General features: G+C 51.4%; 2 protein-coding genes across 3 annotated transcripts in view; one reads left to right on the plus strand and one right to left on the minus strand.

Annotated features, from left to right (window-relative positions):
- The window catches only part of PPARGC1B (PPARG coactivator 1 beta), a 107,702-nt gene extending 91,129 nt beyond the window's left edge, over positions 1-16,573 (plus strand). Inside the window, exons 5-12 of the mRNA XM_060092050.1 lie at positions 784-1,918; positions 3,028-3,064; positions 3,585-3,658; positions 4,806-5,589; positions 8,810-8,885; positions 10,905-11,026; positions 13,664-13,818; positions 14,746-16,573. Of these exons, the coding sequence (XP_059948033.1) occupies positions 784-1,918; positions 3,028-3,064; positions 3,585-3,658; positions 4,806-5,589; positions 8,810-8,885; positions 10,905-11,026; positions 13,664-13,818; positions 14,746-14,846 (2,484 nt within the window). The 3' untranslated portion in view covers positions 14,847-16,573. The remainder of the gene's footprint in view (positions 1-783; positions 1,919-3,027; positions 3,065-3,584; positions 3,659-4,805; positions 5,590-8,809; positions 8,886-10,904; positions 11,027-13,663; positions 13,819-14,745) is intronic.
- Positions 16,574-24,222: 7,649 nt separating this feature from the next.
- Positions 24,223-26,270, minus strand: part of PDE6A (phosphodiesterase 6A) — a 66,797-nt gene continuing 64,749 nt past the window's right edge. For both annotated transcript variants that reach the window (XM_060092052.1, XM_060092051.1), the window contains 2 exons: positions 24,707-24,854; positions 24,223-24,302 (listed from right to left, as the gene is read on the minus strand). In XM_060092052.1, the coding sequence (XP_059948035.1) occupies positions 24,223-24,302; positions 24,707-24,854 (228 nt within the window). The remainder of the gene's footprint in view (positions 24,303-24,706; positions 24,855-26,270) is intronic.

Below are 26,270 nucleotides of genomic sequence, written 5' to 3' on the forward strand. Positions count from 1 at the left end.
AGCTCCTTCCTGAGCCAGCCTGCCCTCTGGAGTGCTAGGGGGCACACCAGGGGCGTGAGACACCCTTGATAGCCAGTCTGGCCCCAGCAAAGAAACATTTGCACTGGGAGCAAAGCCCCTGTGTGGACCAGTGGGGGCAGATAAGGCTGGAGGCAGCAGTCGGGTGGGGCTACACTGCAGAGCGCCCTTGGCCAGGGGGCCTCCCCTTTACCCCACGGGTACTGGGAAGTTACTGAATTGTTCTTTTTCTTTTTCTTTTTTTAACAGCTTTATGGAGGTGCCACTTATATACCATAAAAGGCACCTGTTTTAAAAGTATGATTCAGTGATTTTTTAGTAAACTTACGGAGTCGTGCAGCCACGACCACAATCCAGTTTTAGAACATTTCCATCATCCCAGGAAGATCCCCAGTGTCCCTGTTTACAGTTAATCCTTGTTCCCACGCCCAGCCCCAGGCAACCACTAATGTACTTCCTGGCGCTCTCTGAAGGCTCCGCGCAGGGGAGTGGGGTAGTCAGAGCAGGGCTTTGGCAGTAAATCTAGAAAAGGCGAAATCCATAGCTAGGAGACCTGTTAGGAGGCTGGCCATTCCTTCATTCCTCATCCCCTGAGCACTGCTAAGTGCCAGGCTCTGTGCTGGAAGCTGGGGATGAAGTGGTGAAACCTGGCAATTCTGACCATCCAGGTGAGACACGCTGGGCCTGGCCAGTGGCTGCAGGGGTGGGCAGCGGGGAGAAGCAGTGTGGGTCTCCTTCCTCACTCTGGCCTCTTTTCCTCTCCAGATGGACAGCGCCCAAGACAGGAAGGCCCCCATGATGCAGTCTCAGACCCGGAGTTGCACAGAGCTGCATAAGCACCTCACTTCGGTGCCGTCCTGCCCCCAGGCTAAAGCCCGCTCCCCTGATAGGGTCCTCCAGCCACCACCACCCCTGAGTCCCTGGGTCTCTGCCAAAGAGGATGAGGAGGCGGGTGAGGACTGCCCGAGTCCCCAGCCGGCTCCAGCCTCTCCCTGGGACTCCCCAGCACCGGGCAGGGCAGACCCTGGTGCCCAGGTTTCCCAGGAGGACATGCAGGCCATGGTGCAGCTCATTCGCTACATGCACACCTACTGCCTTCCCCAGAGGAAGCTGCCCGCACAGGCCCCAGAGCCAGACCCCCAGCCCTGCAGCAGCCCCGCCAAGCAGGTCAGACCCCGGCCTCGGTGCCAGCACCCTTCCAAAGCCACCTGGGCTGAGTTCTCCATCCTGAGGGAACTTCTGGCTCAAGATATCCTCTGTGATGTCAGCAAACCCTACCGCCTGGCCACGCCTGTCTACGCCTCCCTCACACCCCGGGCCCGGCCCAGGCCCAAAGACAGCCAGGCCTCTGTGGGCCACCCCTCCCCCGTGGAGGAGGTGCGGGTCGCGGCTTCACCCCAGAGCTCAGGGCCCAGACCCAGCCTGCGCCCGCTGCGGCTGGAGGTGAAAGGGCACATCAGCCGGTTGGGCAGGCTGCAGACTGAGGAGGAAGATGAGGAAGAGGAGGAGGAAGAAGAAGAAAAAGAGGAAGAGGAGGAGGAGGAGTGGGGCCGGAAAAGGCCAGGCCGGGGCCTGCCGGGTACCAAGCTGGGGAGGAAGCAGGAGAGCTCCGTGTGCCCCGTGCGGCGTTCCAGGAGGCTGAACCCGGAGCTGGGCCCCTGGCTGACGTTCACCGATGAGCCGATGGTCCCTGTGAAGCCCCAAGGCGCTCTGCCCTCACTGCGCCTGGCCCCTGAGGCCTACCACGTGGAGGGGGAGCTGGGCAGCCCCGCGGACGAGGACAGTTGCGAAGACCAGCAGCTCCGACGGGGACCCCAAATCTCAGCTCTGGAGAGCCCCTGTGAGAGTGGGTGTGGGGACACCGATGAGGACCCCAGCTGTCCACAGCTCTCTTCTGGAGGTAGTCGGAGTCGGTGGTCCGAGAGAGGGGGCAGGGCCAGGGTGTGGCAGACCCCACTGCCCGGGAGCCAGGAGCCCTGGGTTGGGCAAATTCCTCTCCCTCTCTGGCTCTCAGCTTCCCTTCCTATACATTAGGCTAGTTGGGCAGATCTTCAGGAACCTCCTACACATCTCTGAGTTTCTCATCATGCATGGGCCAGGTGTCCTTAATGAACGAGGAGCAAGATGCCTGCCTTCTTGGCGCTTGTGTTTCAGTGGGAGAGACAGGCAATCAAAAAGTGAGCAAGGGGGGCTTCCCTGGTGGCACAGTGGTTGAGAGTCCGCCTGCCGATGCAGGGGACACGGGTTCGCGCCCCGGTCCAGGAAGATCCCACGTGCCACGGAGCGGCTGGGCCCGTGAGCCATGGCCGCTGAGCCTGCGCGTCCGGAGCCTGTGCTCCGCAACGGGAGAGGCCACAACAGTGAGAGGCCCACGTACCACCAAAAAAAAAAAAAAAAAAAAACAAGAAAGGAAAAGTGATTATAAATTGTGATAAGTGCTCTAAAGAAGACTTCTTGGGTAGCAATGTGATGGAGGGTGTGAGTCTATAAATTCAGCTCCACAATGAAGTGACATTTTAAATGGTAGCAATAGTGGGGATAATAATACAGCAGTTATCTGTTATGCACTCCGCTATGCCAGGCTTGGTCTAAGACTTAACACGGATTATCCCCATTGATCCTCACAGGAAGCCCATGTGGTGGGTGCTGTTTTAATTCCCGTTTTAAGACACAGAAGCAAAGGCACAGAGATAGCTAATGGTTGGTAGCCACTGGCCTTGGAAGCTGGAATGCTTCACCATTGTGCTACACTGATTGGCCAGAAGGGGTCGCCCTGGTGCCCATCAACTCTGCAGAATCAATAGATCTGCCAGCTGTTAATGTTGCTGAGTCTGGGGGAATGAAGGTGGATTTGAGTTGTTCCTGCCAGTCTGTAAAAGTGGCAGAGGCTTTTGGGTCACACGCCTGAAAGAAGCTGTGCTTGGTACCAATGAAGTTCAGAGGGAAACATCTGCTAGCCATGCCATGTTGGGGAAAATCTTATTTTTTTCTTTTTTGTCTTCTTTTCAGACTCTCCCAGGTGCCTCATGCTGGCCTTGTCGCAAAGGTAGATTTTTAGAAATTGTTGATTTATGACTCCAGGACACCTTATCTTGTTGGGTGTAGGGTGGTTCATCGGCCCTTGAGCCTGGTCCTGTCCCCACACCCCTGCCCTCATTGCCATATGGGACTCTTAGGATCTGGGCTCCCTTGAAAGGGAGTTTGTTTTTAGAAGCAGGCCCAGGGGAAAGATGGAGAATTTCATGGGGAAAAATTGATAATGCTGTGTGGCTTTGGGCAAGTGTCTTCTCCTCTCTGAGCCTCAGGTGTTCCATCATAAAATAAGGAGGCTGACAATGCTTGTCCTGTCTCTACCTCCCTCAAGTCTCTCCCGTGTCTCCTAAAAGAGCTGTACAGCTTTGATTTCCTCCAACAACCAGGAGAGAGTTCCCCTGAAAATTCTCCCCAGGCATCGCTTTCGTGGGCGGCAGAACCAGGGTCTGGCACAATGTCCCCTTGCCTTCCTGCCATGCTCGGGGAGGTGGAGCCTGCTGCTGACTGACTTCTCTCCTTCCTGTGCTCCCCAGCCCCACTAGCGACCCTCCTTTTGGCAAGAAGAGCTTCGAGCAGACCTTGACGGTGGAGCTCTGTGGCACGGCAGGTGAGCCGGGGGCTCAGCTGGTGGGGTGCTCTTGGGGATGCAGCCCCTCGGGCAGTTAGGGAGTACCCCATCAAGCCTTCCTTGCCACCGCTGCACAGGCTACGCCGGGTCTTGAGCTACACATTGAGGGCGTTATAAGGAGAGTCAGGGCCCAGGCTCAGCTGTTTAGCTGCCAACAGTTGGCACATGACCTGACATAAAAAGAGACACGTGTCTTCCCCTGAAGGAGCCCACAGTCTTATGTGGGTGACAGACTCACACCATGACAAGTACTGTTTGATATGTGCTTGTTCCAGAGACCGTGCAAGAGCTCTGGGAGCACAGACGAGGGGGAAGAGTGGGGAGGGGCAGGATGTGGCTTGAGAAGATTCACAAAGTACCCAGAGCAGCAGGCATTTGAGCTGGGCTTGCAGGATGCGTAGAAGTTGGAGAGACAAAAAAAAAAAGGGAAGGGTATCCCCGGCCGCAGAATTGGCATGATCAGAGGCACCGAGGAGCGGCAGTATAGGTGCATCAGAGGAGACTGGCCACCCGGTGTTGCTCTGTGGCAGAACTGGGGGGTCAGGCAAACACAACCACCAAAGGCTGAGAGGAATGCCAGGCCGAAGGGGTTCGTCTAGATCCTGTGGGCTTCAGGAGCACCAGAAAGGAAGAGCTCTCTGGCTGATGCCCAGGGGATGATGGAGTCCAAGGTCAGTTGCAGGACCACTAAGGTCACTGTGGTGGTCAAATCCAGGTGGGAGATTTTACCTATGGTACCTGCCCCCTCTGCACCCTGGGAGACTTCAGAGGCATTTGGAATGACCAGTGGGAGGGCTCGTGGAATGGTTGGATGTGGAGCAGGAAGAGAGATCTTGGATGATCTGGAGGCTTTGGCTGCCGTTGCCAGACTACAGAAGGGATGGCAAAGGGCTTTCATCACATGCCAGCTCTGAAAAATTACTGATGGACTGTGTGAGAAGGAGTCCCAGGCTACGTCCAGGCTCAAGTCAGCAGTGCAGTGATCGATTAGTGATGCCTGCCATCCATTGGCTCTGGGGAGTGGTGACACATACGCTACTTCTCTGCCATCCCAAACTAGGGTTTCAGTGTTCCTTGGAGAAGTGATCTGTCTCTGCCTCACATGTGTTTCCTCTTGCTTGGGTAGGACTCACTCCGCCCACTACGCCTCCGTACAAGCCCACAGAGGAAGACCCCTTCAAGCCAGACATCAAGCACAGCTCAGGCAAAGACATAGCTCCCACCCCGGAGGTTCCCCAGCTCAGGGCCGCCGCAGAGGCTGCCCACAAGCTGCCAAAGAAGCACCCAGAGCGGAGCGAGCTCCTGTCCCACCTGCGGCATGCCACAGCCCAGCCAGCCTCCCAGGCTGGTCAGAAGCGCCCCTTCTCCTGTTCCTTTGGAGACCACGACTACTGCCAGGTGCTCAAGCCAGACGGCGCCCTGCAGAGGAAGGTGCTGAGGTCCTGGGAGCCATCTGGGGTCCACCTTGAGGACTGGCCCCAGCAAGGGGCCCCGCGGGCTGAGGCACAGGCCTCTGGCAGGGAGGAAGACGGGAGCTGTGATGTCGGTGCCCCCACCAAGGACAGTACGCTGCTGAGAGACCACGAGATCCGCGCCAGCCTCACCAAGCACTTTGGCCTCCTGGAGACAGCCTTGGAGGATGAAGACCTGGCCTCCTGCAAGAGCCCCGAATACGACACCGTCTTTGAGGACAGCAGCAGCAGCAGTGGCGAGAGCAACTTCCTCCTAGAGGAGGACGACGAGGAGGAGGATGATGAAGAGGACTCAGGGGTCAGTCCCCCTCGCTCTGACCACTGCCCCTACCAGAGCCCACCAAACAAGGCCAGTCGGCAGCTCTGTTCTCGCAGCCGCTCCAGCTCTGGCTCCTCGTCCTGCCGCTCCCGGTCACCAGCCACGCGAAGGACCTTCAGGTATGGATAGACGGGTGGCCTCAGGATGGATGGTGGACCCCTGAGGACCCCCCAGTTTCAGGATGTCAGGGGAGAGAGGAGCCCTGAAACTGGGGTTGCGTCTCCCTGTGTGGTCAGTGTCCTGGTCGGAGCCCTGGAGGTGGACTCCTTGGGGAGTTGTGGGCAAGTCCTGTATCCAGGCAAAGCCTACTGTGTGGCAGTCAGGAGCGGCCCAAATCTCCTGGCCTCGGGGGAGGAAGAAAACCCACTTTCTGGCCTATTGTGGCCTGATATCTAAATGAACATGCCCCTTATTCATCTGTTTCTGTTTTTATATTTGTAAAATGGATAGGTTTTTGTGTAAACATATACAGTTAACCCTTGAACAAGGGGAGAGTTAGGGGCACCAATCCTCCCTACAGTCAAAAATCCCGTGTAATTTATAGTCGGCCCTCCTTATCCGAGGTTCCTTCGTATCCACAGATTCAACAACTGCTGACAGTGTAGTACTGTAGTATTTACTGTTGAAAAAAAATCCCAGTGTAAGGGGATCCACAGAGTTCACATCCATGTTGTTCAAGGGTCAAAATACCCACACAGTGTAATACCTATGTGATGTTTACATGTGAAAGAAAGATTAGCATAATTCTAATCTATGTTCAAAAAAAAAAAGTACCGGGATTTAAAGCAGTGATAAGTTTTATTCCCATTTCTCAGTGCTGCTGCGTTGCACGGTGTCTTCCGGCAGTCAGCCGCCCCCGTGGGAGCTCTTTTACCTTCGCACAGGGATGATGTGTCATGAGCCTGTTTGCTCTTACCATCTTTGCTCACTGAGCCGGACTGTAGAAGGAGCTGGTCCAGAATTCCGTGGGGGGCTGGGCAGAAAGAATGGAAGTTTGGCATATTTTGGTGGAGATAGATTGCTTCTCTCCCTGCTCACAGCAGGACCTGGCTCTTCCTGGGGGAGGCCTGAGGAGGGTGGGTGCAGGTCCCAAACCCTCTGCCCGAGATGCACCTGAGTGACCACCAGATGGTGCTCTTGGATCCGGAGCAGTGCAGAGTCACCAGGAGGCCTTGTTACCACGCAGATGGCAGGGCCCCACCTCCTGAATGTCTGGTTTTGTAGGTCTGGGGGTGGAGGTGGAGAATTTGCATTTCTAACAAGTTCCCAGGGAATGATGACGTTGCCAGAGTGCCATGCTCTGAGAAGCAGAATTCAGGTAATAGAAAGATAGCTTTTCTTAGGAAAATTCCGCTTTATATTTCCTTATCTATACCAGTAGCACTTAACTGAAAATCTGATTAAAAGCAAGGCCTCCTTTCCCCATTAAAATGAGCATAGACGTCTAACTGAGCATTCAATTTTAGGGGATTTGTGGACTCCCCAGACTCTCTAACGTGCTGAAGCCCTGAACTATCTGTCACTCGAAATGAATTTATTTTGAGCAATTTCTCTAAAAGCCCTTCTACGTAATAAGCCAGGACGATCAGTCAGAGCCATCTTCCGTCAGACCTCTCTGAGCCCTCCTTCCAGCCATCTTCCGTCAGACGTCTCTGAGCCCTCCTTCCAGCTCCGTTCTCCTTTCTCCAGGGGTCGCTATGAGCTAGCCCATCTGTGTTCTCATTAGGCAGTTTCCTCTGCAGCATCTGCTCAGAAGCTGCTACGGTTCTTGTCCTGTTGAAGCGCATCCCCCAAGGCAGGAGCTGGAGTTTCTCGGCCTCCTTCCCCTCCTGAGCTGTTCAGGGCCTGTACCCATGGGCTTGTCTGCAAAGAGTTGGGGGCCTCTCTTGAAACCCCCATGGATTCTCCTCTTCCTCTTCTCCCTTTTGGGCCAAGTTCAGGGCTGGCTTTCTCGGCCACTGGAGAAAGTTAATTGGTTAACTTGGTTCCTGCTCAGCTGCCTGGCAGAGCTGGGTGGCTGGTAAACCTGAAAAACTAGTCATCAGTCTTCTCCAGACCAGCATTTCTTTACCTGTGCTTCTGCTACCAAACAACAGTCAACAGGAAGCACGTTGAGCTGGTTTAACAAGCCCTACAGCACCTTCCGGTCACTCTCAGCTCTTCATGGGGGGAGGCTGCCAATTCCATTGCAAATGGATGATGATACTATTATTGTATAGTACTTTAAAGTTTGCAAGTCACATCCCTTTCCTTTACCCTATGTGAGCTTCACAGATGCACTTGGAAGGGTGTGTCTGCCTCTTATCCCCATTTTATAGATGAGGAAGCTGAGGCTCAAAGACGTTCAATAGAAAAATATAGCCAGCAAGTATTGAGCTGTTCCTGGGCTAAGCATTTATGGGCATGTTCTGATTTGATCCTCCCAAATGGCCTAGGAGGCAAATACAATTGATTCTCCCTAGTTTACAGGTGAAGAACTGGAGCTGAGGTGGCTTAAGTAGCCAGCCCAAGGTCACCAGCAGGGAGGTGGTAGAGTCAGCATTAGAACGCTCTCTGACTCCGGAGCCCCTGCTCTCATCCTCTGCTTTATTCCCAAGGACGCAGACAGCGTGTGGCCGAGTTGGGACTCACCCACGCCCTACACGCCTTGCTGCTTCCACTCCAGCAGCCTGGCCCTCAGGAGGAGAGGGCAGTGTGCAGACAGTCAGGAGGGCGCAGGCGCGCGGCACCCAGGAGCCTCTCAGGCTGTGCATCTGGGCTGACTGGCCTGCTGGCCCCCAAGACCTGGGGGGCTGTGATGGCTACTGGGGCTGCTGCCTGGCCAGGCTCCAACCACTGGAGGGAGAGCAGTGGGTCTGGAATCAGCAGACCTCCTGCTAGCTCTGGCTTCCTTACTTTTTTAGCTTTGCGTGAATTTCATACGGAACCTGAGCCTCAGGATTTTCATCTGGAAAGTGGGGAAACATGATACCTCAGAGGATGGTTTTTTTTCATTAGGTCAAATACCATAAGGAAGCGAGAGGGCCTTTCCACCCCCATTGGCATAGAAAGGTTCACAAGGGTTATGATTAGCAAAGTGGTGGTTCTCAGTGATCTCGTCCCAGAAGCTGGCAGAAGGTATGTGTCAGTCACGTGTTCAGACCCACAGGCGACCCCGGGCGGTCACCGCTGAGGGGGAAAGCCGGGCTCCCTCAGGAGGGCCTTCTCATAGTTCTGCCCTCACGAACGAGTCCGAAAGAAGCGGAGGAAGCATCCCTTGCCTCCTGAGCAAGCCCTTCCCCCGTCCCCCTGTGGTTCCTGCCGAGAGTGAGTGCCTCTGCTTTGCTTGTTCACTGACAGATGTGAGAGCAGAGGGTCGTGTTCAGACAGAACGCCAAGTGCCCGGCACACCAGGAAGCGGCGGGAAAAGGCCATTGTAAGTGAAATGGGGCCCCAGAGGCCAGAGTGAATGGGGATGAGCAGGGGCGTCAGGAAGTGCTAGGGCTTCGTAGACCTGAAGCCCTTTGAGGTCACCTGTGGCCTGCAAGAGGTAGTTATATTTCTCTCATTTAAAAAAGCACAGGGGTCACCAAAGGGCATCAAAGGTGGCACCGTGCAAAATGCAGCCAAGGGACTGGCTGGGAGGTGTGCAGTTGGTGAGCACGTAGGGCTCAGCATCAGAGGCTTGACAGGGCCCGGGGGACAGGCGGTGATGGGGGAGCAGAGCCGGCCCTGCTTCCACTTCGGTGTGACCGTCAGTTGCTCCCCAGCTTCCCTGAGCCTCAGTTTACTCATCTGTACACAGGGTCCCCTGGTGCGATCGGGGCTAAGGGACCAAGAGAGACTGTCCCTTCCTCCTGATCCGTCTCCCTAATCTTCTCCCAGAGTTAGTCCAGAGGCCAGGCTGTGCCTGGTAGACCCACTGCAAAGCACCCCGTAGGGAAAATTCATCAGGAAGCTGCGGTGAGGAGCTGGACTCATCTCCTCCATATCACTTAGAAAGGAGGGAAGGGAAAGTAAGACAGAAGCACGAACAGACAGACAGACTCTCACTGGATTGTCCACCTCCGCCCCAGTATGGTGCTTCAGGGAAGGGAACACATGAGGCATGCCTACCCCAGAGGTACGCATGCAGCTGTCTCGAAGCAGGTACTTAAAACCATGTGGGGCGTCTTCTTGGAATCCATGTGTGGCCATTCAGCAGTTGTGACATGCCCTGTTCTAGGTGCTGGATGACACGAGTGAACGAGACAAACAAGGTCCCCACTTCCCATGGTTGGGCCAGAAGGGAGAGAGAGACAACAGACTCATAAACAAATCAATAAACACTGTAACTACAGACTGGGAGGTGATGAAGTTAATCATGTCATGACTAAAATGTCTGAAACAGTCGTGTTTTGACTGGTGGGGCTGATGTATTTATATGGTCGTCTAGGAGGGGCATCTTCAAGGAGCTGGGCCCCAAGGGATGAAAGGAGCCAATGAAGCAAAAATTCTGGAGGACAGTGGGGCAGAGGCAGGAAAGAGCCTTGGGAATTGAAGGTGCCGGAGGAGGCTGGGAGAGGACATTGCTATACGCAGCTGAACCTAGGCCATCCTAGGGAGCGTGCACAGTTCCTGTGACCGTACAGCAGCGCCCTGCTGCGGGCCCTTGCTTTCCTCCCTGCCCTCAGTGGCACAGAAGGGGATGGCTAGAGAATCACAGGCCTTAACCTGTTCCGGAGAAAGCCCATCTAAACCAGAACCTGGTGATTGTGCCCACAGGAGCACAGCTGGAGTTTCTCCAACAAATCAAAGCCACTCTTCCCATAGCTGTGGCTTTAACTTCCAATCACAGACGGTAGAGGAGGAGGGGAGGCTCCAGCTGGGCTTCCCCTCTCCCCTCCCCCTGCTGGGCAGTTCTAGGGGCCTGGCACCAAGCTCACCTGAAGGTCACCTCTTGGTCACAGTGTCTACACAGTACCCTGGCAAAACCAAAGATGATGGTGGCTCCAAGCCCTATGCCCCTGTCCCATTGCTTTTTTCCCAGCCCACTCTAACCCGTAGCGAGCGACCTGGCCCCCAGTGCTCGTCCATTACCATCCTCGGACCTCCCCCACTACCAGAAAAAGTCAGACTCAGAACAAATACAGAAGCCACTCAGTGTGCAGTTACATCAATAGTGATGGCTCCCTCTCCCGTCTGCGCCCAGTCTCTGCTCATTCCCTTCAAGTAAACAGCTGCTTCCTTTGGGGCCACTTCCCCATCCGATGCTAAACAGCCCCCTCCTCTCACAAGGCAGGTCCTCTGGGATAGTGACTGTCATTGTCCTCTCTCTGACTCCAGCCCCAGCTGGTGTCGCTTGCTTAGCCAGGTGATGTGGACTGGGGACGAGGACTCCATGGGAGCCCGCCACCAAGGGGGCTCCAGGAAGCCAGGCAATGATGACGGGTCCCTCTGTGTCCCCCTCGGGCAGGGTGAAGGCCGCGTGGTGTACGTTCGAAATCTCTCCAGAGACATGAGCTCCCGTGAACTGAAGAGGCGCTTCGAGGTGTTTGGCGAGATTGTGGAGTGCCAGGTGCTCACGAGAAGCAAGAGGTGAGTCAGGCTCTCGCAGAGGAGGGGAGTGGAGGGCACAGAGGTTCCAATTCAGGTCTGGAAGCATAAAAGATGCCTGAGAAGATTTGCAGAACAAATCTACTGCCAGCTCAGGGGAAGGAAGGACCGGTAACCATCATGCAACCCAGTAATAGCAGGGAACATGTACTGATATTTTGCTAAAGTGCGAGCCAATTTCCATGCATTCTTTTACTTAACTTTCCAACTTGCCTGTGATGTATGCACTCTTACTCTTTCTATTGCTCTCCTTTCTGGGGAGCTCAGACAAGTTAACTGAATAGCTACCTAGTGGCAGAGCCAGATCTGCAGCCCATGTGTCAGCTTCTGGTTTTCCATCCTAGACCCTGGTACAGGGCTGCAAAAAGCTCCTGGTGGCTGAAGGCACGCTTGCATTGCAGTCTTACTTCGCTGCAAGCCCCACGCTGCTCCATCCCTCTGTTCCTCTGCAGCTACGGCCCAGGTATCTCACTCACCTGGGGAAGCAGTGTTTCATCTGTCAGGGGATCTGCAAGAGTAGGTTGCATATAAATGCACAACTTAGATGTCAAAGCTTTGTCGGTTTTGAAATAATTCTAAAGTATCTCCCATTATACTTGCAAACTAAGTTATTAAATTTTTAAAATTCTAATTTAATAATAATTTTCAAAAACTTCGGCGAGAAAACAGTTTCTGCATAAGAATCATTACACATCTCACATCCCTTAGGGTGGCTACAGAAAATAACAAGTGTTGGTGAGGATGTGGAGAAATTAGAACCTTGCGCACTATGGGTGGGAATATAAAAGGTGCAGCCACTGTGGAAAACGGTATGGAGATTCCTTAAAAAATTAAACATAGAATTACCATTTTATCCAGCAATTCCTCTTCTGGGTATATAATCAAAAGAATTGAAAGGAAGATCTTGAAGAGATATTTGCACATCCATGTTCATAGCACCATTATTCACAATAGCCAAGAGGTGAAAACAACCCAAGTGTCCGTTGACAGATGAATGGATAAACAAAATGTATATGCATGCAATGGAATATTAGTCAGTCTTAAAAAAGGATGGGCATCAGTCCTGTCACATGCTACAGCATAGATGAACCTTGAAGACATTATGCTAAGTGAAATAAGCCAGTCACAAAAAGACACATATTGTGTGATTCCCCTTACATGAGGGATCTAAAGTAGTCAAATTCATAGAAACATAAAGTAGAATGGTGGTGGCCAGGGGCTGGGAAGAGGGAGTATAGGGAGTTGTTGTTTAATGGCTACAGGGTTTGTTTTGCAAGATGAAAAAGTTCTGGAGATCCATCACACAAACTTAACACAACTGAACCGTACACTTCAAGATGGTAAATTTTATGTTATGTGTTTTTATCACAATTTTTTTAAAAAGTCATTACACAAATAGACCTGTTTTAAGTTCTGTGCAGTCTTCAGGATGTCAAATGAAGATAACCTGTAAAAACAAAGCAATCAAATTAATCTCTAAGGAGAAGGGTCAATTTGTTAAGATTTAAAAAGCATGCATGAGTCTCAGACATTTAAAGAATCAGAAGGGTCCCAACTTTGGCCTGGTTCAGAGAGGTGTCAGGAAATGTGATACAACTGAGTGTTTACAAGGCATCTGCTGTCCCTAGGCCTGTGCTAAGTAATAGGAGGGTCCACATGGTCGCTGTCCGTGAGGAGTCTGTCTGGCAGATGGGTAGGTCGGGGTTCGTTCTCTTGTTTGTGGAACTGATGAGTCAGGGGTAGAGCTGACTTTAGGTCCCCCTCACCTCGGCATCCTTCTCAGGCAGGCTTCCCTCCTGGTAGCAAAGTGGCTGCCTCCAGCTCTAAGTTTGTCTCCTCCTCGGGGAAGCAGGAGTCTCCCTCACGGTTCCAGCAAAGACGTGGGATGGAGTCTTTGGGGTTCTGCTTTGGCTGACAGGTTCATCCTTGAACAAATCACTGTGGCCAAGGAGGGCCACCGTTGTGTGACTTACCCTGGCGCCCTGAGCCCAGCTGAGCACAGGGTGCTGTTGTCAGAGGAGGGGGAGTAGAGGCTGAGCAGGCAGGCACGACACGTCTCCCATGAAGGATGAGATGTGTACGGAGTACCATCGATCTCAGGGAAGGTGAAGGCCAAGTTAGCAGCCAAGGAAGGGCTGGCTGAGGCTGGCTTTGAAGGGTGCGGGACTGGTAGGATGGGGGCATAGGTGTGGCAAATCCTAGAAAATGGGAATCCTGAGGGAAATAGAGGGGAGTGTGAAGAGGATCAGTGTTTGTGGCGGGAGGCCTGAGTTTACTTCCCTGCTCTGCCACCTGTCTTTGGGCAAATTCTGAACTCAGAGCCTGTTTCCTCACCCCAGAGGGGGGAGATGACAACAGCCCCCCATCACAGGGGGGTCTGAAGAGCGTGTGGGGCGATGGGTGGTGGCCAGCCCCGGGCAAACATGCAGTAAATTGCCTGCTCTTACTATTACTCCGTTGTGCAGGTCAGCCCCGTGACTGTCATTGTGTCTATCAAGGGGCCATGCAAGACAGTTATGGCGTCCTCGTGGCTTTCCACTCCTCACCTAGTGGCGGGTGGTCTGACGATGTCAACCGAGCTGGCCCAGTGACACGCTCCCCTTGTCCTCTCCCCACCAGAGGCGAGAAGTACGGCTTCATCACCTACCGGTGTTCTGAGCACGCCGCCCTCTCTCTGAGGAACGGCGCTGCCCTACGGAAGCGCAGCGAGCCCTCCTTCCAGCTGAGCTACGGGGGGCTCCAGCACTTCTGCTGGCCCCGCTACACTGACTACGGTGAGTACGTAGGCCCCGCACATCCCAGGCAGACCCAAAACGTCAGGGGCAGTGACCTCCTTTATTGAAACCTAAAGCCCCCTCTGGACACGGCTCCCACACCCGGACTCCCCTGTGCTGGTGAGTATAACTTGGCAGCCATTTGGCCCAGAGGCTGGCCTCTGGTGCATCTTGTCCCGTGCCAGGACTGCTACCAAAGAGATGAAGCCTCTCGTGGCCTCTTGGAAGGTCCAATCTCGTGTTCACAGCCACCTGGCAGAGCCAGGGCTACCGTCTCTTTGACCTCACAGGGCCAGTAGCTGACCTGCCCCCTTGAGGGGCATCCATGGCGGCCCCGACAGGCAGCAGCCTTGTCCATTAATGGGCCGCAGTGAAACTATTGTCACCATGCCTAGCCGTCTGGGGACAAGTCAATGAAGAAGGACAAAGTACCATTTAGGAGAGAGTTCTTTGTAGGGGAGAGTCCGGTGCAGCCTCCAGAGCGCAGGGCTGAGTGTCAGGAGACCCCGGAGGCGCCCGGCCAGGCTGCACTCCTGGCTGCATGTCCCCCGCGGGGACCCAGTTCCCTGGCCATGCGCTGAGGGATTCATAGTTTCATTGGCTGCCTTACGTGACCTCCGCACTGGTTTCCTAATGGGCAAGAAACTGTTAAGGGAAGTAGAATTAGAGGCTTTTAAAGGAGCTGGAAAGGAGCTCTGGGGGACTCTGCTTCAGACCTCCTCATCCTACAACCAGGGCGGCCGAGGCCCTGAGACACTGCTCACACGACAGAGGTGTCCCAGCAGGAGGGCAGAGCCCAGAGCTCTCTGAGGCCTCGGGCCGCATCCGCTCTGTGGTGCTGGCCCCGGCAGCAGATTTCCTGGTCCGCAGGCCTTTCTGAGCTGCTCGCTGCCTTCCCCTCTCACTGCCTCCTCCACCCCCACCCAGATTCTAATTCAGAAGAGGCCCTGCCTGCGTCAGTGAAAACCAAGTACGAAGCCATGGATTTTGACAGCTTACTGAAGGAGGCCCAGCAGAGCCTGCACTGATAACAGCCTTAACCTTCGAGGAATACCTCAATACCTCAGACAAGGCCCTTCCAATATGTTTACGTTTTCAAAGAAATTAAGTATATGAGAAGGAGAGAGAGGGAGTGTGAGAGAGAGAGAGAGAGAGAGAGAGAGAGAGAGAGAGAGAGAGAGAGACTTGGAACTGCTGTCCTTTTAAAACAAACAAAAAAATCAATGTTTACATTGAACAAAGCTGCTTCTGTCTGTGAGTTTCCATGGTGTTGACGTTCCACTGCCACATTAGTGTCCTCGCTTCTGACGCGTTGTCCTGGGTGCGCTCCAGACGCTGAGTCCGTCACCCGCCTCCCCCTCCTCCCCGACCGACGTCCCCTCGTAGACGTGCAGCTGTGTTCACCATACCATTTCTTGTCTGTAGTGTGTGATGATGAAATCGTTACTTGTGAATAGAATCAGGATTATAAACTCATTTTTAATTGAAGAAAAAAAAAGTATATCCTTAATGTATTTATGGCTCAGATGTACTGTGCCTGGGATTATTGTATTGCTTCCTTGATTTTTTAACTATGCACTGTCGTGAGGTGTTTGCCACTGAGCTGCACTGCTCCCTTTGCCAGAACACCCCAGAGGTGCTGGGTGGCCGGAAGCCTGGTCACCGGGGAGGTGTGGCATGCAGCCACAGCTAGGAGGAATGGAGAGAGGTTTCTGGGCCTCTTCTGCTGAGCGCTGCCTTGTCTCTCATTGAGCAAGTTTGGGTCCATTTACAATCAGAGCCCTCATCTGGTGTCCAGCACACGCTTAGGATTTGTGCCTGGCCATGAGTGCTCAGATCCTTGCGGACCTTGGAAGGAAGGTGGGGTGAGCTGTGTTATTCCTGTTTTCCAGGCAGTGCCCCAAGAGGCGAAATGACTTGCCCAGGGTCCCACGACCAGTGAGACTACAGAGGAATGGCCCAGCCCGGGCCTATCCTAGGGTAAAGAGGCAAAGTTGCAAGGACTGGTAGAGGTGGGTTCAGCTAAAAAGGACAACAGGCTAGACGCTTCCAGGCTCATTTTGTGGGGGTAAGTCAATGGCTGCCTCACCAGCATGGGGCAAGTTTAGGCTCTGGCACCAGTCTTGATCCAAGGGGTCCTGTGGTTTGCTTACACCTGTGGACAAGCCATCACAGCTTCAGTGACGCATCTGGGGTGACACAGAGAGGCAACCTGGGAGCGGTCATTCATCCTTTTTGGGCCAGTCACCAGCCCATCCTCCTTCAGCTTGACGTCCCTTTTCTTCACCTATAAAGTTGTTTTGGTGGCATGGGGCAAGGGGAGCAGGAGGGAGACATGAGGGATGGGGATGGACAAGACAATCTCCAAGCTCCTCTCCGACTTAGAAAACGTTCATTGGGCTTTACTTAAAAATTTGTGTTCTTGAGTGATGTCAAAGCCATGTCCAGCTTGGATGTTCTGCAGGTGCCTTGGGGGCCGTTTGTGAGGGAGAGCATGGCCAGGCAGGGTAAGAGTGCATTGCTTCTGCTTCAGACAGAGTGGCTCCAACTTGGTCTCTTTCACACATCAGGGTTCCTTGGGAAATTTTTGTGTTTAAAAGAAAAAAAAAGAAAAAAGTTCCTGCTGCTTAAAAAAAGTTTGAACTTGACTCATTTAACTAAACGAGGTGATTTAATCTATTATTAACGCCGGGCCTAGTTCTTTGGGAATTGGTAGTTACGGGGTTTTGGTTTGTTTGTTTGTTTGTTTGTTTTTGCGGTACACGGGCCTCTCACTGTTGTGGCCTCTCCCATTGCGGAGCATAGGCTCCGGACGCGCAGGCTCAGTGGCCATGGCTCACGGGCCCAGCCACTCCGTGGCATGTGGGATCTTCCCGGACCGGGACACGAACCCGTGTCCCCTGAATCGGCAGGCGAACCCTCAACCACTGCGCCACCAGGGAAGCCCTGTTTGTTTGTTTTTAAGATTATAAAATACCTCAGTAGGTTAACTGGGCCGATGAACCTCTCCTGAGAGGTGAGCATACTCCAAGCCCACAGAGAAGGTTGGAGGAGACAGGTGTTAGAGGAACAGGGAATTTGAGTTCCTGTGTATCAAGTCACTTCACCTCTCTGGGCCCCAATTGTCTTTTCTGTGTAATGAGCTGAGGGGAAGAATTAGGCAAGCTGATCTCTAAGGTCCTTGCCAGGTCTGATAGTCTTAGCTTCTCCTAAGGTGGTATCTAGCAAATACATAGTGGCATATGGGCCACTACTCCCATATCCTTGGCCAGTAGCAGACATAACTAATCAACCACAGTACTCGTGTTCTTTGAGTTTGGTCATGCTATTAGAATCCTCAACACAGTGTTCCAAGCAGCCATTACTAACTGATAAAAGTTTAACCTGTTTAACCTTCTGGTCTAATCTTTGAATGGTTTCTGTTATACAGAACTATATGGTGGCTGGGTTTCATGCTGGCCCACCACTGATCTATGAGAGAAAATTCCCCTAAAGCCCTTCCTTGACACAGGACTCCGAATACTACTCGGACACTCTCCCGCTTGGGGGTGGGGGCCAAGTGGAATACTGGGCAGGAACATGTTTGGGGAAGGCAGGGTTTATGAGGATGGACCAAAAGGGGACTTTGCACAGCACGGACCTGCACATTCTAAATTCCTTTTATAGCTGTTCACTGCCTAGCATACAGTAGGCACACAATAAATGGTTACGGAATAGAATGGAATGGAATAGAATTTAAATCCACCCGATGCCTCCCCTAAGTCCTGATTTGCACCAAGGAGTAAACTGAGATTTCATCCTGTGGAAAAAGTAGGAAGGAACTCTACATTCAGAGTCTGGAGAACTGGGTTGAGTCCTGGCTCTGCCAAAAACTATCTTTGTGACTGATAAGTCACAGAGTCCCTTCCTCTCCCTGAGCCTTGGTGTGCCAGAAGGAGTCGGTCTAGATGATCTCTAAGCCCCTCCTATTTGCTTCTTCCTTGATTGCACTAGCCTAGAGATTCTACCATGAGAAGATGGTACCTTAGGGTAAAGAAATGCAGATTTTTAGTGAAGGACAAGTCTGTCCCCTCTTCTGGGTCAGCTGAAGCTGCCCTTTCACTTCAGATTAATACAAGGCCCTTGAAGGTAGTTAGACATTGGCTCTTGAGTGTAGTACTGGGACGTGATATGCCTAAGGTCGGGGCTGGGGCCCGCTGATGGGAGAGGGTGCCTGCCAAAGGCATCAAGAAGTTTCTTCTCTCCATCCTGTACATAAAAGGCTGCAAGTTCTAAAATTGATCAACCCTGCAGACAACCTCCATCCAGAGGACTCATTCGGTGCTCTGTATTATTTACCAAGGAGACTCCAAGGTCTCTCCAGGACAACTAGTCAACCTTGGTCTCTTTCCTACCAAATTAAGGAGTAACCCAGAGGGAGCAGCTGCCATTGGCAACCATCTCATTGTAGCTCTGTCCTAGTATTTGCTCTTGATCATGTTTACATGTGATTGCCATAAAAGCTTACAGTAGACTGTGTTGGTAGCCACCCACGCAAGGCAGGTTGTACTGTCCATCTCTGTGCCGTGCTGGTGTTTTCCAAATATGTCCGATCTAAACGCTAAGTGGAATTCTTCCATCTCCTTCCTCAGTCGGTACAGGCTGAATCAGAATCCTCACTCCTGGGGGCTCTGGTTACTGAAGGAAAATGCATCAAAGAGGTAAAGAATATGAGTGGATGGAGTGCAGCTACGGCGGTGACCCCCTTCCCCCCATCATACCTTGCCCCCCAACCAGAACACTGCTTTGAGACCCAAAGCACCAGTCAAGTGTCTGCATCTGCTGTGAGTTCTCGCAGCCTTGCGTGTCAAATGTGCCCAGCAGAGAGGCAGGGCTTCAGGGGTTCCAGGGCGGGAAGAGGAAGGGAGGAATGCTCTAAGCTGCGAAGACTCGGTACCCAGGTCCTAATGTGGGAAGACATGCAATAAGAAATCTTTCTCGCCTAAAGCCTGTGCTTGTTGATGTTTGGAGAGCGATTTTTTCTAGGTGTATGCAATGTACGTACTGAGGGGGCAGGGAAGGCATGACAGTGCAGCCCTTCTGCAAGGATGGCTTGGAACCCTATCCCAGGCCTTAGGTTCAGTTGAAATGACAGCTGAGCCTGCAGCTTGAGAGGTGGGACATCCCAGCTATGAAGCAGAATCAACCCCAAAGGATTTGTTGATTTGACTCACTGACGTCAAAACTGCAGTATTTTCTTACCATTTGAGATTTAGCAGTTGTCTTCAGATATGACCAAGGCAAGAAATTGAATGTACAGTAGCAAATAAAGTGAACCTAATGGTTTCAATGGCCAAAGAAAAGGGATCCTTCCCATTGGGGCAGAAGGAAACTGGTTTGTGTTTACGTGCAATATGTTTAAGCTGGTCCCCAAGTCCCTGAGACATTTGCACACACAGATGGGCTCCAGGGCTGTCTGCCGAGTCCAGGGGTACGGGGTAAATGGAGGGAGAGCTCGGGAGCTGGGAAACCCTCATGCATAGCGAAGCCCTTGGCCCAAAACAGACTTGAGGTGGAGGGTCCCTGGGAGCCGGCTGTAGAATGTCCAGGAAAGTAGGCAGAGGCTAACTTTGCATGGAACCAATAAAAGCACTTTGAGAAAACCACAGCACTTAGCCTGGCTCCGTGTTTCTACACTGGCGAATATGGATCTCCTTGGGCTGCGTGAGGCATTCTCCTGGGGACTGGAACAGGGGATCAGGAAAGGGGCTGGTGAGGGAGGAGAGAGCAGAGATGCCTTTCTAGGCATCAGCCACAGGAGAGCCCATTCTAGGGCCAGCCCTTTGCTGGCCTCTTTGTTGGAGGCCCTAAAAATGGAGTGGTGCTTTTCGATCTTGGTACCTATTTCTGTAAAAAAAAAAAAAAAAAGAAAGAAAGAAAGAAAGAAATCAACACAGCTGATTGAAATGGGTTAGCAAAGCAAGTCATTTATCTATAAGCCATCTCAAAGTGAGAAACCCAGAGTTTCTTGCTTGCTATGTGGTCTTGGGCCACTGTTTCCTCATTTACAAATGGGAATATTGGATGGAATGGGCACTAAAGTAAGTCCCTTTCACCTCTGATAGACTCAGATTCCCATCCTGGAGCATCGGGAATCCATCACTAACCCACGAAACCAATTCCATTCTCTGACTGCCCAGCTCACATTCAAGGTGAGAGTTCTCTGCAAGGTCACCAACCCGCGGTGGATTCAGACCCACATGGTCCTGGCCGAGTTACCTTATCTGAGGAGGCCAGCTCCTCAGGACAGATCTAAGCCATAGTTTCTGGTGGGGTGGTGAGAAGTAAACCCCAGCTTGGCTAGGTGGCGATGTCGAGTCTCACAGGAGCCTCGTCATTGTCCCCGCCGAACAGCTTTCAGTCCGAATGTTGTGACCACTTGGCTGTTTCTCTCTTGCTCGCAGACAATACTAGCAATACACTTGTTTTTTCAAAACAGCTTAACGTAGGCACTTCTCACACATTTCTTTCAAATGATTGTAAAACATATGGGGCAACAGGAGGCATGGATCACACTGCATATGTTTAGGGCAACTTTTGTTTTTTGTTTCATTATAGCAGCGGTGACTGAGGCTGCAAGATCAGGGGACAGAGTTTTAGGTACTCCATTTCATCAGAATGCCTTGCACATTCAGAAGCAGCACAGAAATCCAACTGCCTGAACTGGGGGCTCGGAAAATAGGGTTTTGTAGGTGGTCATTCCCTGGGCTGTGCAACAGGGTCTCAAAGACATGTTTTATAGCCAGAACCCCCTCTCTGCTGTACGTTTTGTCAAAGGATCCTCCAAGCCTCCTTTTTCACTTTGCCAGCCTTGCTCATGGGTGACTTTTGAAGGGACTGGTCATCTTCCACCTCAGCACTTTGCCTTATCAACGTCTAGCCGCCATCTAGTGGCCAAAGACTGTATCTACCAGCTACCTAGATGGAAGGCAAATAAATCCTTTTGGCTACCTTGCTGTCCAACACCAACTTTGGGAATGAAATGCAAGGTCATGAGCAAACTGTCTGTGTGTTTAGAGCACAGTGTAACACCAGTCAGAAGCCCCAGAAGCAGCCACGCAGACTGAGAAGTAACACACTAGCTATCCTGTTGGCAGCAGAGACAGGAGTGGACCCTGTGCCCAGGTGCCCAGGAGGGGTTTACTGTAACTGCAATACTGGCAGCGCAGCTGCTGACCTTGTTAAGTGAACCTCTGCTCTGTGCCCCCCACTGGACCCTCGGGACAAGCAAAGAGGTTGAGTGTGAGGATTCTGTGGGGGGCCTGGCCATGGCCTTTGGTATGGTCCACCGAATAGCCAAATAGATTTTTTTGTTTGTTTGGTTTTGTATTTCAAAATCTTGTCAAATGTTTTTGTGTTAGGAATAAAAAGTCGTAAACTACTCCCAACTTTGTTTCTGGAGGAATGTTCTGATTCCAATGGAAAGAGGTTGGAAATCTCAAGGGGTGTGTGGTCAGAGTGGTCAGTGGACCAGGGAAGTGGACCACTTGGATTTCCAAATGGTTTCTGGGGAAGGTGACCATCCAGAAGTCTGGCTCAGTGCAGTCTGCTCCAGAAATTCACACCCACCCCCTTCACCTACTTGTGCCATGGTATTAGCATTGGTTTGGAGCATCTGCTTCTTCCAGAGGCAGCTGCTAATGTCGAAACCAACACAAGATTCCTCTTCCCAACCCCAGGTTTCTAAAGAAACAGTGTCTGTAGCTAGCCTTAATCGACTGGGCAAGGTGGTCCCTGTGGTCCCTTCCAGCATTTCCAAATATTGGACTCAAATCCTTTTCTCTTAGTGTGACCATGCAGCCTAGAGAATTCTGAGCAATAGGAAGCCAGGGCTTTCCCTGGCTCTGTGACAGGGTCAAACCAGGGAATGGCTAACCTTGTGAGGTTTGGGCATCCCCAGGGGTACTACTGTAGGGGGCATTATTTATTAGGAAGCTCAACAAGGTAACTACAGCCTGGGGTGCGTGAGCGCAAGGTTGTGTGTGTGTGTGTGTGTGTGTGTGTGTGTGTGTGTGTATGCATGTGTGCACGCCTGTGTTTGTGTGTGTGTGGAATTACATTGATGCATTTCTTGAGAAAGGTGCAAGAATTTCACCTACACAGAGGGACACATCTGCTTTGTTATTTATAATAGAAAGCTAAAATTTAATTTTTTAAAGGACACTGCTGATGATTGAGAATCAAGTTTTTAGTTTTGCTATTTTTTTTAATTGGTAGAGGATTTTTTATATATTTTTTCCATTTTGTTGGGTTGTGTCCTTATTTATATAAATACATTATCCGTGAGGGCAAGGAAGAAAACTTCTTTGCTTTTAATTATTGTGGTTGTCATCGTCCCCATTTTATTTCTGGTGTGGTTTATCTGTCTTATCTTCTAAATGAGAAAATGTTTTCCTGTATTTGTACATTGTCAGATTCTATAGTTTCATAGATAATTTAACCAAATTGCTCTATGTATTATTATTCCGTGAGTATAAAGTTCTATTTTAACGTCTGTAAATACTTCAGAACTGGCTTCTTTTCTCAAACTCCCACTGTGGAGTTATTGTTTACATCACAAAAACTGTAGAATCTCTATGCTCATGTACTGTAAATAGTGAAGTGATCTGCTTATAAATAAACTTAACAAATACACTATGGAGATTAAAAAGAAAATACCACCCACAGCCCTGCCCAGGTGTGTCTTTCTTTATTGGTCCTACGTGCTTGTTGAGGGTCGTGCCAGCTACTAACTGGGAAAAGGATTCTAGTTGCCGTGTCATCTCTCAGAGAAGACCCCAGTCCAGGTGTGCCCCTCACTCACTAGTCCTTTCTTCATAGCACCTTTTGTGGATCATGATAAGCCATTCAGACTTGCCTCACATAACATTGTTCCATTCCCTTGTTTTGGTATATCCGCTTTTTCACACAAGCACACTAAATATATGTGCTCAAAGAGATATTTTGACATTTTGGTTTCAGACAAAGACAGTCACCAACTGATGAGTATGAAACGGTTTCTGGTCGGAGGATATGGAAAACTTGAATTGTGTGCCATATTTGGGTGAACTTGAAACATTTTCCTTTGCTCACTTACTCCCAGTGAGAGCAGTGAAGAGTGGCATCTTCCAAGACTTTCCGTCTTGCATGTGTGTGCTGTTGCTGCGGAGTTGTCCTGTGTTGGGCCAAGATGGCCAGGCCTTAACACCTGGCATGGATCAGTCACTGGGTGCAGGCCACCACCCTTGGGCAACTGTCTCCCTGCGGATGAGGTAATCCCCGAAGGGGCTGACACCGAGAGCTGTCTGCTGACAGCACTCATCACTGCTGGGAACACAAGTCTTCAGTTGTAGAAGGGTAACTGAGGACATGGGAAGAGACGTGACCCAAGAATCGGTTCACCTAGCAAGCTGGGCGCGTGCGAATGTTTCAGGACTGCAAGCAGTGCTGATTGTTCTGGGCACTGACCCACGCATGTCCTCAGTATAATCGGGAACATAAGGAAATAAGGAGGTGCATTGATTAGATGTTCAAGGAAGGCACAGCCTGCGCTAAATAGAACTCTTTGTATTAGATAAAGTTATAAGTAAAGTACATCTAGCTCTTAAAATGTGCTTTTAATTACAAAAAGTATAATAGATGTAAGATAAAGCTTAAATAAATACGCCATAGTGGACTGAGGGCTTGGCTGTTTTGCCTGAGCGAGCAACAGCCCTCTACCACTGTGCTTTAACGCATACATCTCATGTGTTGGACTCACTTTCATCCCTGACTGAACAACTGCAACATTCAGTAAAGGGTCTGTGCAGCTCATTACAGCATCTGCTACAGCTGGATATTAGGGGTGCGTGTGTTGCGTGTGATAAGGATGTCGTTATGTTAGAAAACGCCCATATGTCTTTAAAGATGTATAATGGAGGAGTAAATGATATGTCTGGAATTTGCTTTTAAATATTTCAGCTAAGAAAAAATGAAAAAAATGTAAAAGGACAGACGAAGCAAATGTGGCAAAACTCTCGATATTAGAATCTGGGTGATGGGTAGGTGGGGATTCATTGTTCAGTTCTCTACTTCTGAGGATGATTGCAAATTTGTGTACTGTAAAATGAAAGTGTAAGAACAAAAATGATTCTAGGTAAGCAGGTGAGTCTGGTGCTAATGTTTAACTGAGTCTATGAAAGGCAAAATGTTGGTTGTAGCTCAATAAAAAGTGCTCACAGCTGATAAGAGCCTTGAAAGCCACTAGGGAAGATGTAAACTAAATTCTTCTTCAGTCTTCAAACCCTATAACTCTGACTTCTCAAGCAGGTTCATGGTTTCCCACTGGCTTGGGTACCCTCCTCCAGTGAAGGGTGGGGCCCGTCTGGGCGTGGATCCCCGCTTGCGCTACTGGACACAGCAGGACTTGGATGCAGGCGCGCCTCCAGCTGAGCCTGGTTTTCCCCCAGGCTGATTTCCTGCGGCTGCTGCAATCAGACAAGAAAGAGAACACACCAGATGAGAGGAGGCTGCGGCCGGCTTTCCCTTTGACCTGGTTTGGACCAAGAGTTGCAAACTCAAGGGCTTTCAGGGGCCCTATGTCTACCACTTTATTATTGGAATCTGTCCTACACTGGTTGAGGGCAGTCAGGGAATCCTTGCTGGGAGCCTCAGTCTTGGCAACCAGGCTTTGCTACTGCTCACAGTGTGACTTGGCCATGACACTTCACCTCTGCGGGCCTCAGTGCTCTCATATGTAGAATGGGGACAGCTAGGTCGAGGGGAGGCCCGAACAGGTCCACGTGTGTGAGGCTTTGCGGCCCCGCCAGGCACGCCGTGAGAGCTCGGTGTGTGTGCGGTAGGGGCTCTCCGTCCTCCCCCTGCCACAAACCTTGGTTGGCTGCCTGCCCTTTCTGCTTCTCCTCCTCCTGCATCTTCATCTTGGCTTCATACTCGTCGGCGAGCACTTTCCACTCCTTGCGGTTGTTGGTGATCCCATCCAGCATGGGAGTGATCTCCTCGTGGAACCGGGAGAATTCCTGGAAGAGAGAGACAGAGCCTCTGGCGCAGGAGTCGAGCCCTGGGGTCCGGGTTCCAGGTGAAGCACAGTGGGCCGTGTCTGCACTGGAATGAGCTGCCCGGGCGCGTTGCAGCTTCCGTCCCCAGCGGTGTGTGTGACGACACTGCAGGGCTTCTGGCCACAAGGTCCCATGCCTCTGCCGCTTGAAACCCTCCTGTGGCACCCCCTGGTTTTCAGGATGGAGCGCAAGCTGCTTCCCAAGGCTGTCAAGCTCTCCAGACCCGGCGCTCTTCCCCGTCACCAACTTGAAGCCTCCGGACGTTGCAAATCTGTCAGTTTCTGTGGGCTTCGTGCCTGCTCTTCCCTTTGCTGGAACACTCTAACTTAGCTCTTCTTTTCCCTTGAGGCCTGCACTTAGACATCACTTCCTCAGGGAAGCCTCTTCTGATCCCCAAGGTAAGTCAGGTCCTCTATTAGCAGCTCCCCAAACCTTCTCTTCCTACATCTCACTTCACTGTAATGACTCCCTTTGCCAGTCTGCCCCCGGAGCTGTGAGCTGGAGAGGGCAGGGATATCTCTGCTCATTCATTGGGGGGTGGCCTTGGCCTAGTACAGGGTCTGGGGCACAAAGACAGTCAATATTTGCCGAGTGAAATCGGGATAGGAAGAGGATTCTTAAGGTCTCTTAGCTCTAAGAATAAAAGTAATGCCTTTGAGCACAGCACATGACAGTTTATGAAGTGCTTTATCTCCTTTGATCCTCAGAAACTCCTGCGAGGTGGGAAAATGAGACTCGTTACTCCTAGGTTTTTAGGTGAAGAAATGGAGATGCAGGTTGGTGGAGATTTGCACAAGGTAAGAATGGCAAATCCAGGGTCTACCGTGGAGTTCAGCCAGAGCCAGCTGTGCTCAAAGCTGCCTGGGTTCAGATCTAGATTCTGCCACCAGCTGTGTGACCTTGGGCAGGACACCATGAAATCAGGACAGTACCTCAGAGGGTTGCTGTGATAATGCACGTAAAGCACTTAGCCCAGTCTTTGTTGTTTTATATATTACTGATGATCATGAAGAGTGTCAGCTATGCTGCCCTGTTGCTCAGAGGACCCCAGGTAGTCTGCGTTATGTCAGAGATGCACTTGTGCGCCCTCTGGGAGCAGAAGGGCTGCAGCTTATGCAGCAGAAAGAGCCCTAGACTAGGGGTCAGGCATCCCGGCTCTGATGCTGTGTGTAGCTGACTCCAGTGACCTGGCCCTGTGATTTCTCCTCTCTGACCTCTGTCTCCTCATGTAACGTGGCCAAAATAAAAATAACAAATGAGAGGGGGGTGGCACAGATAACATGGATTGGGGCGTGGTGGGTTTCTCAAGAGAGAGACTACGAAGTTCTAGATTATCTTTTGACAATTGAGTAACTGTGACCTGTCATATTCCCACAA

The sequence above is a fragment of the Mesoplodon densirostris genome, chromosome 3 (assembly GCF_025265405.1).
Source record: "Mesoplodon densirostris isolate mMesDen1 chromosome 3, mMesDen1 primary haplotype, whole genome shotgun sequence".
NCBI classification, from domain to species: domain Eukaryota; kingdom Metazoa; phylum Chordata; class Mammalia; order Artiodactyla; family Ziphiidae; genus Mesoplodon; species Mesoplodon densirostris.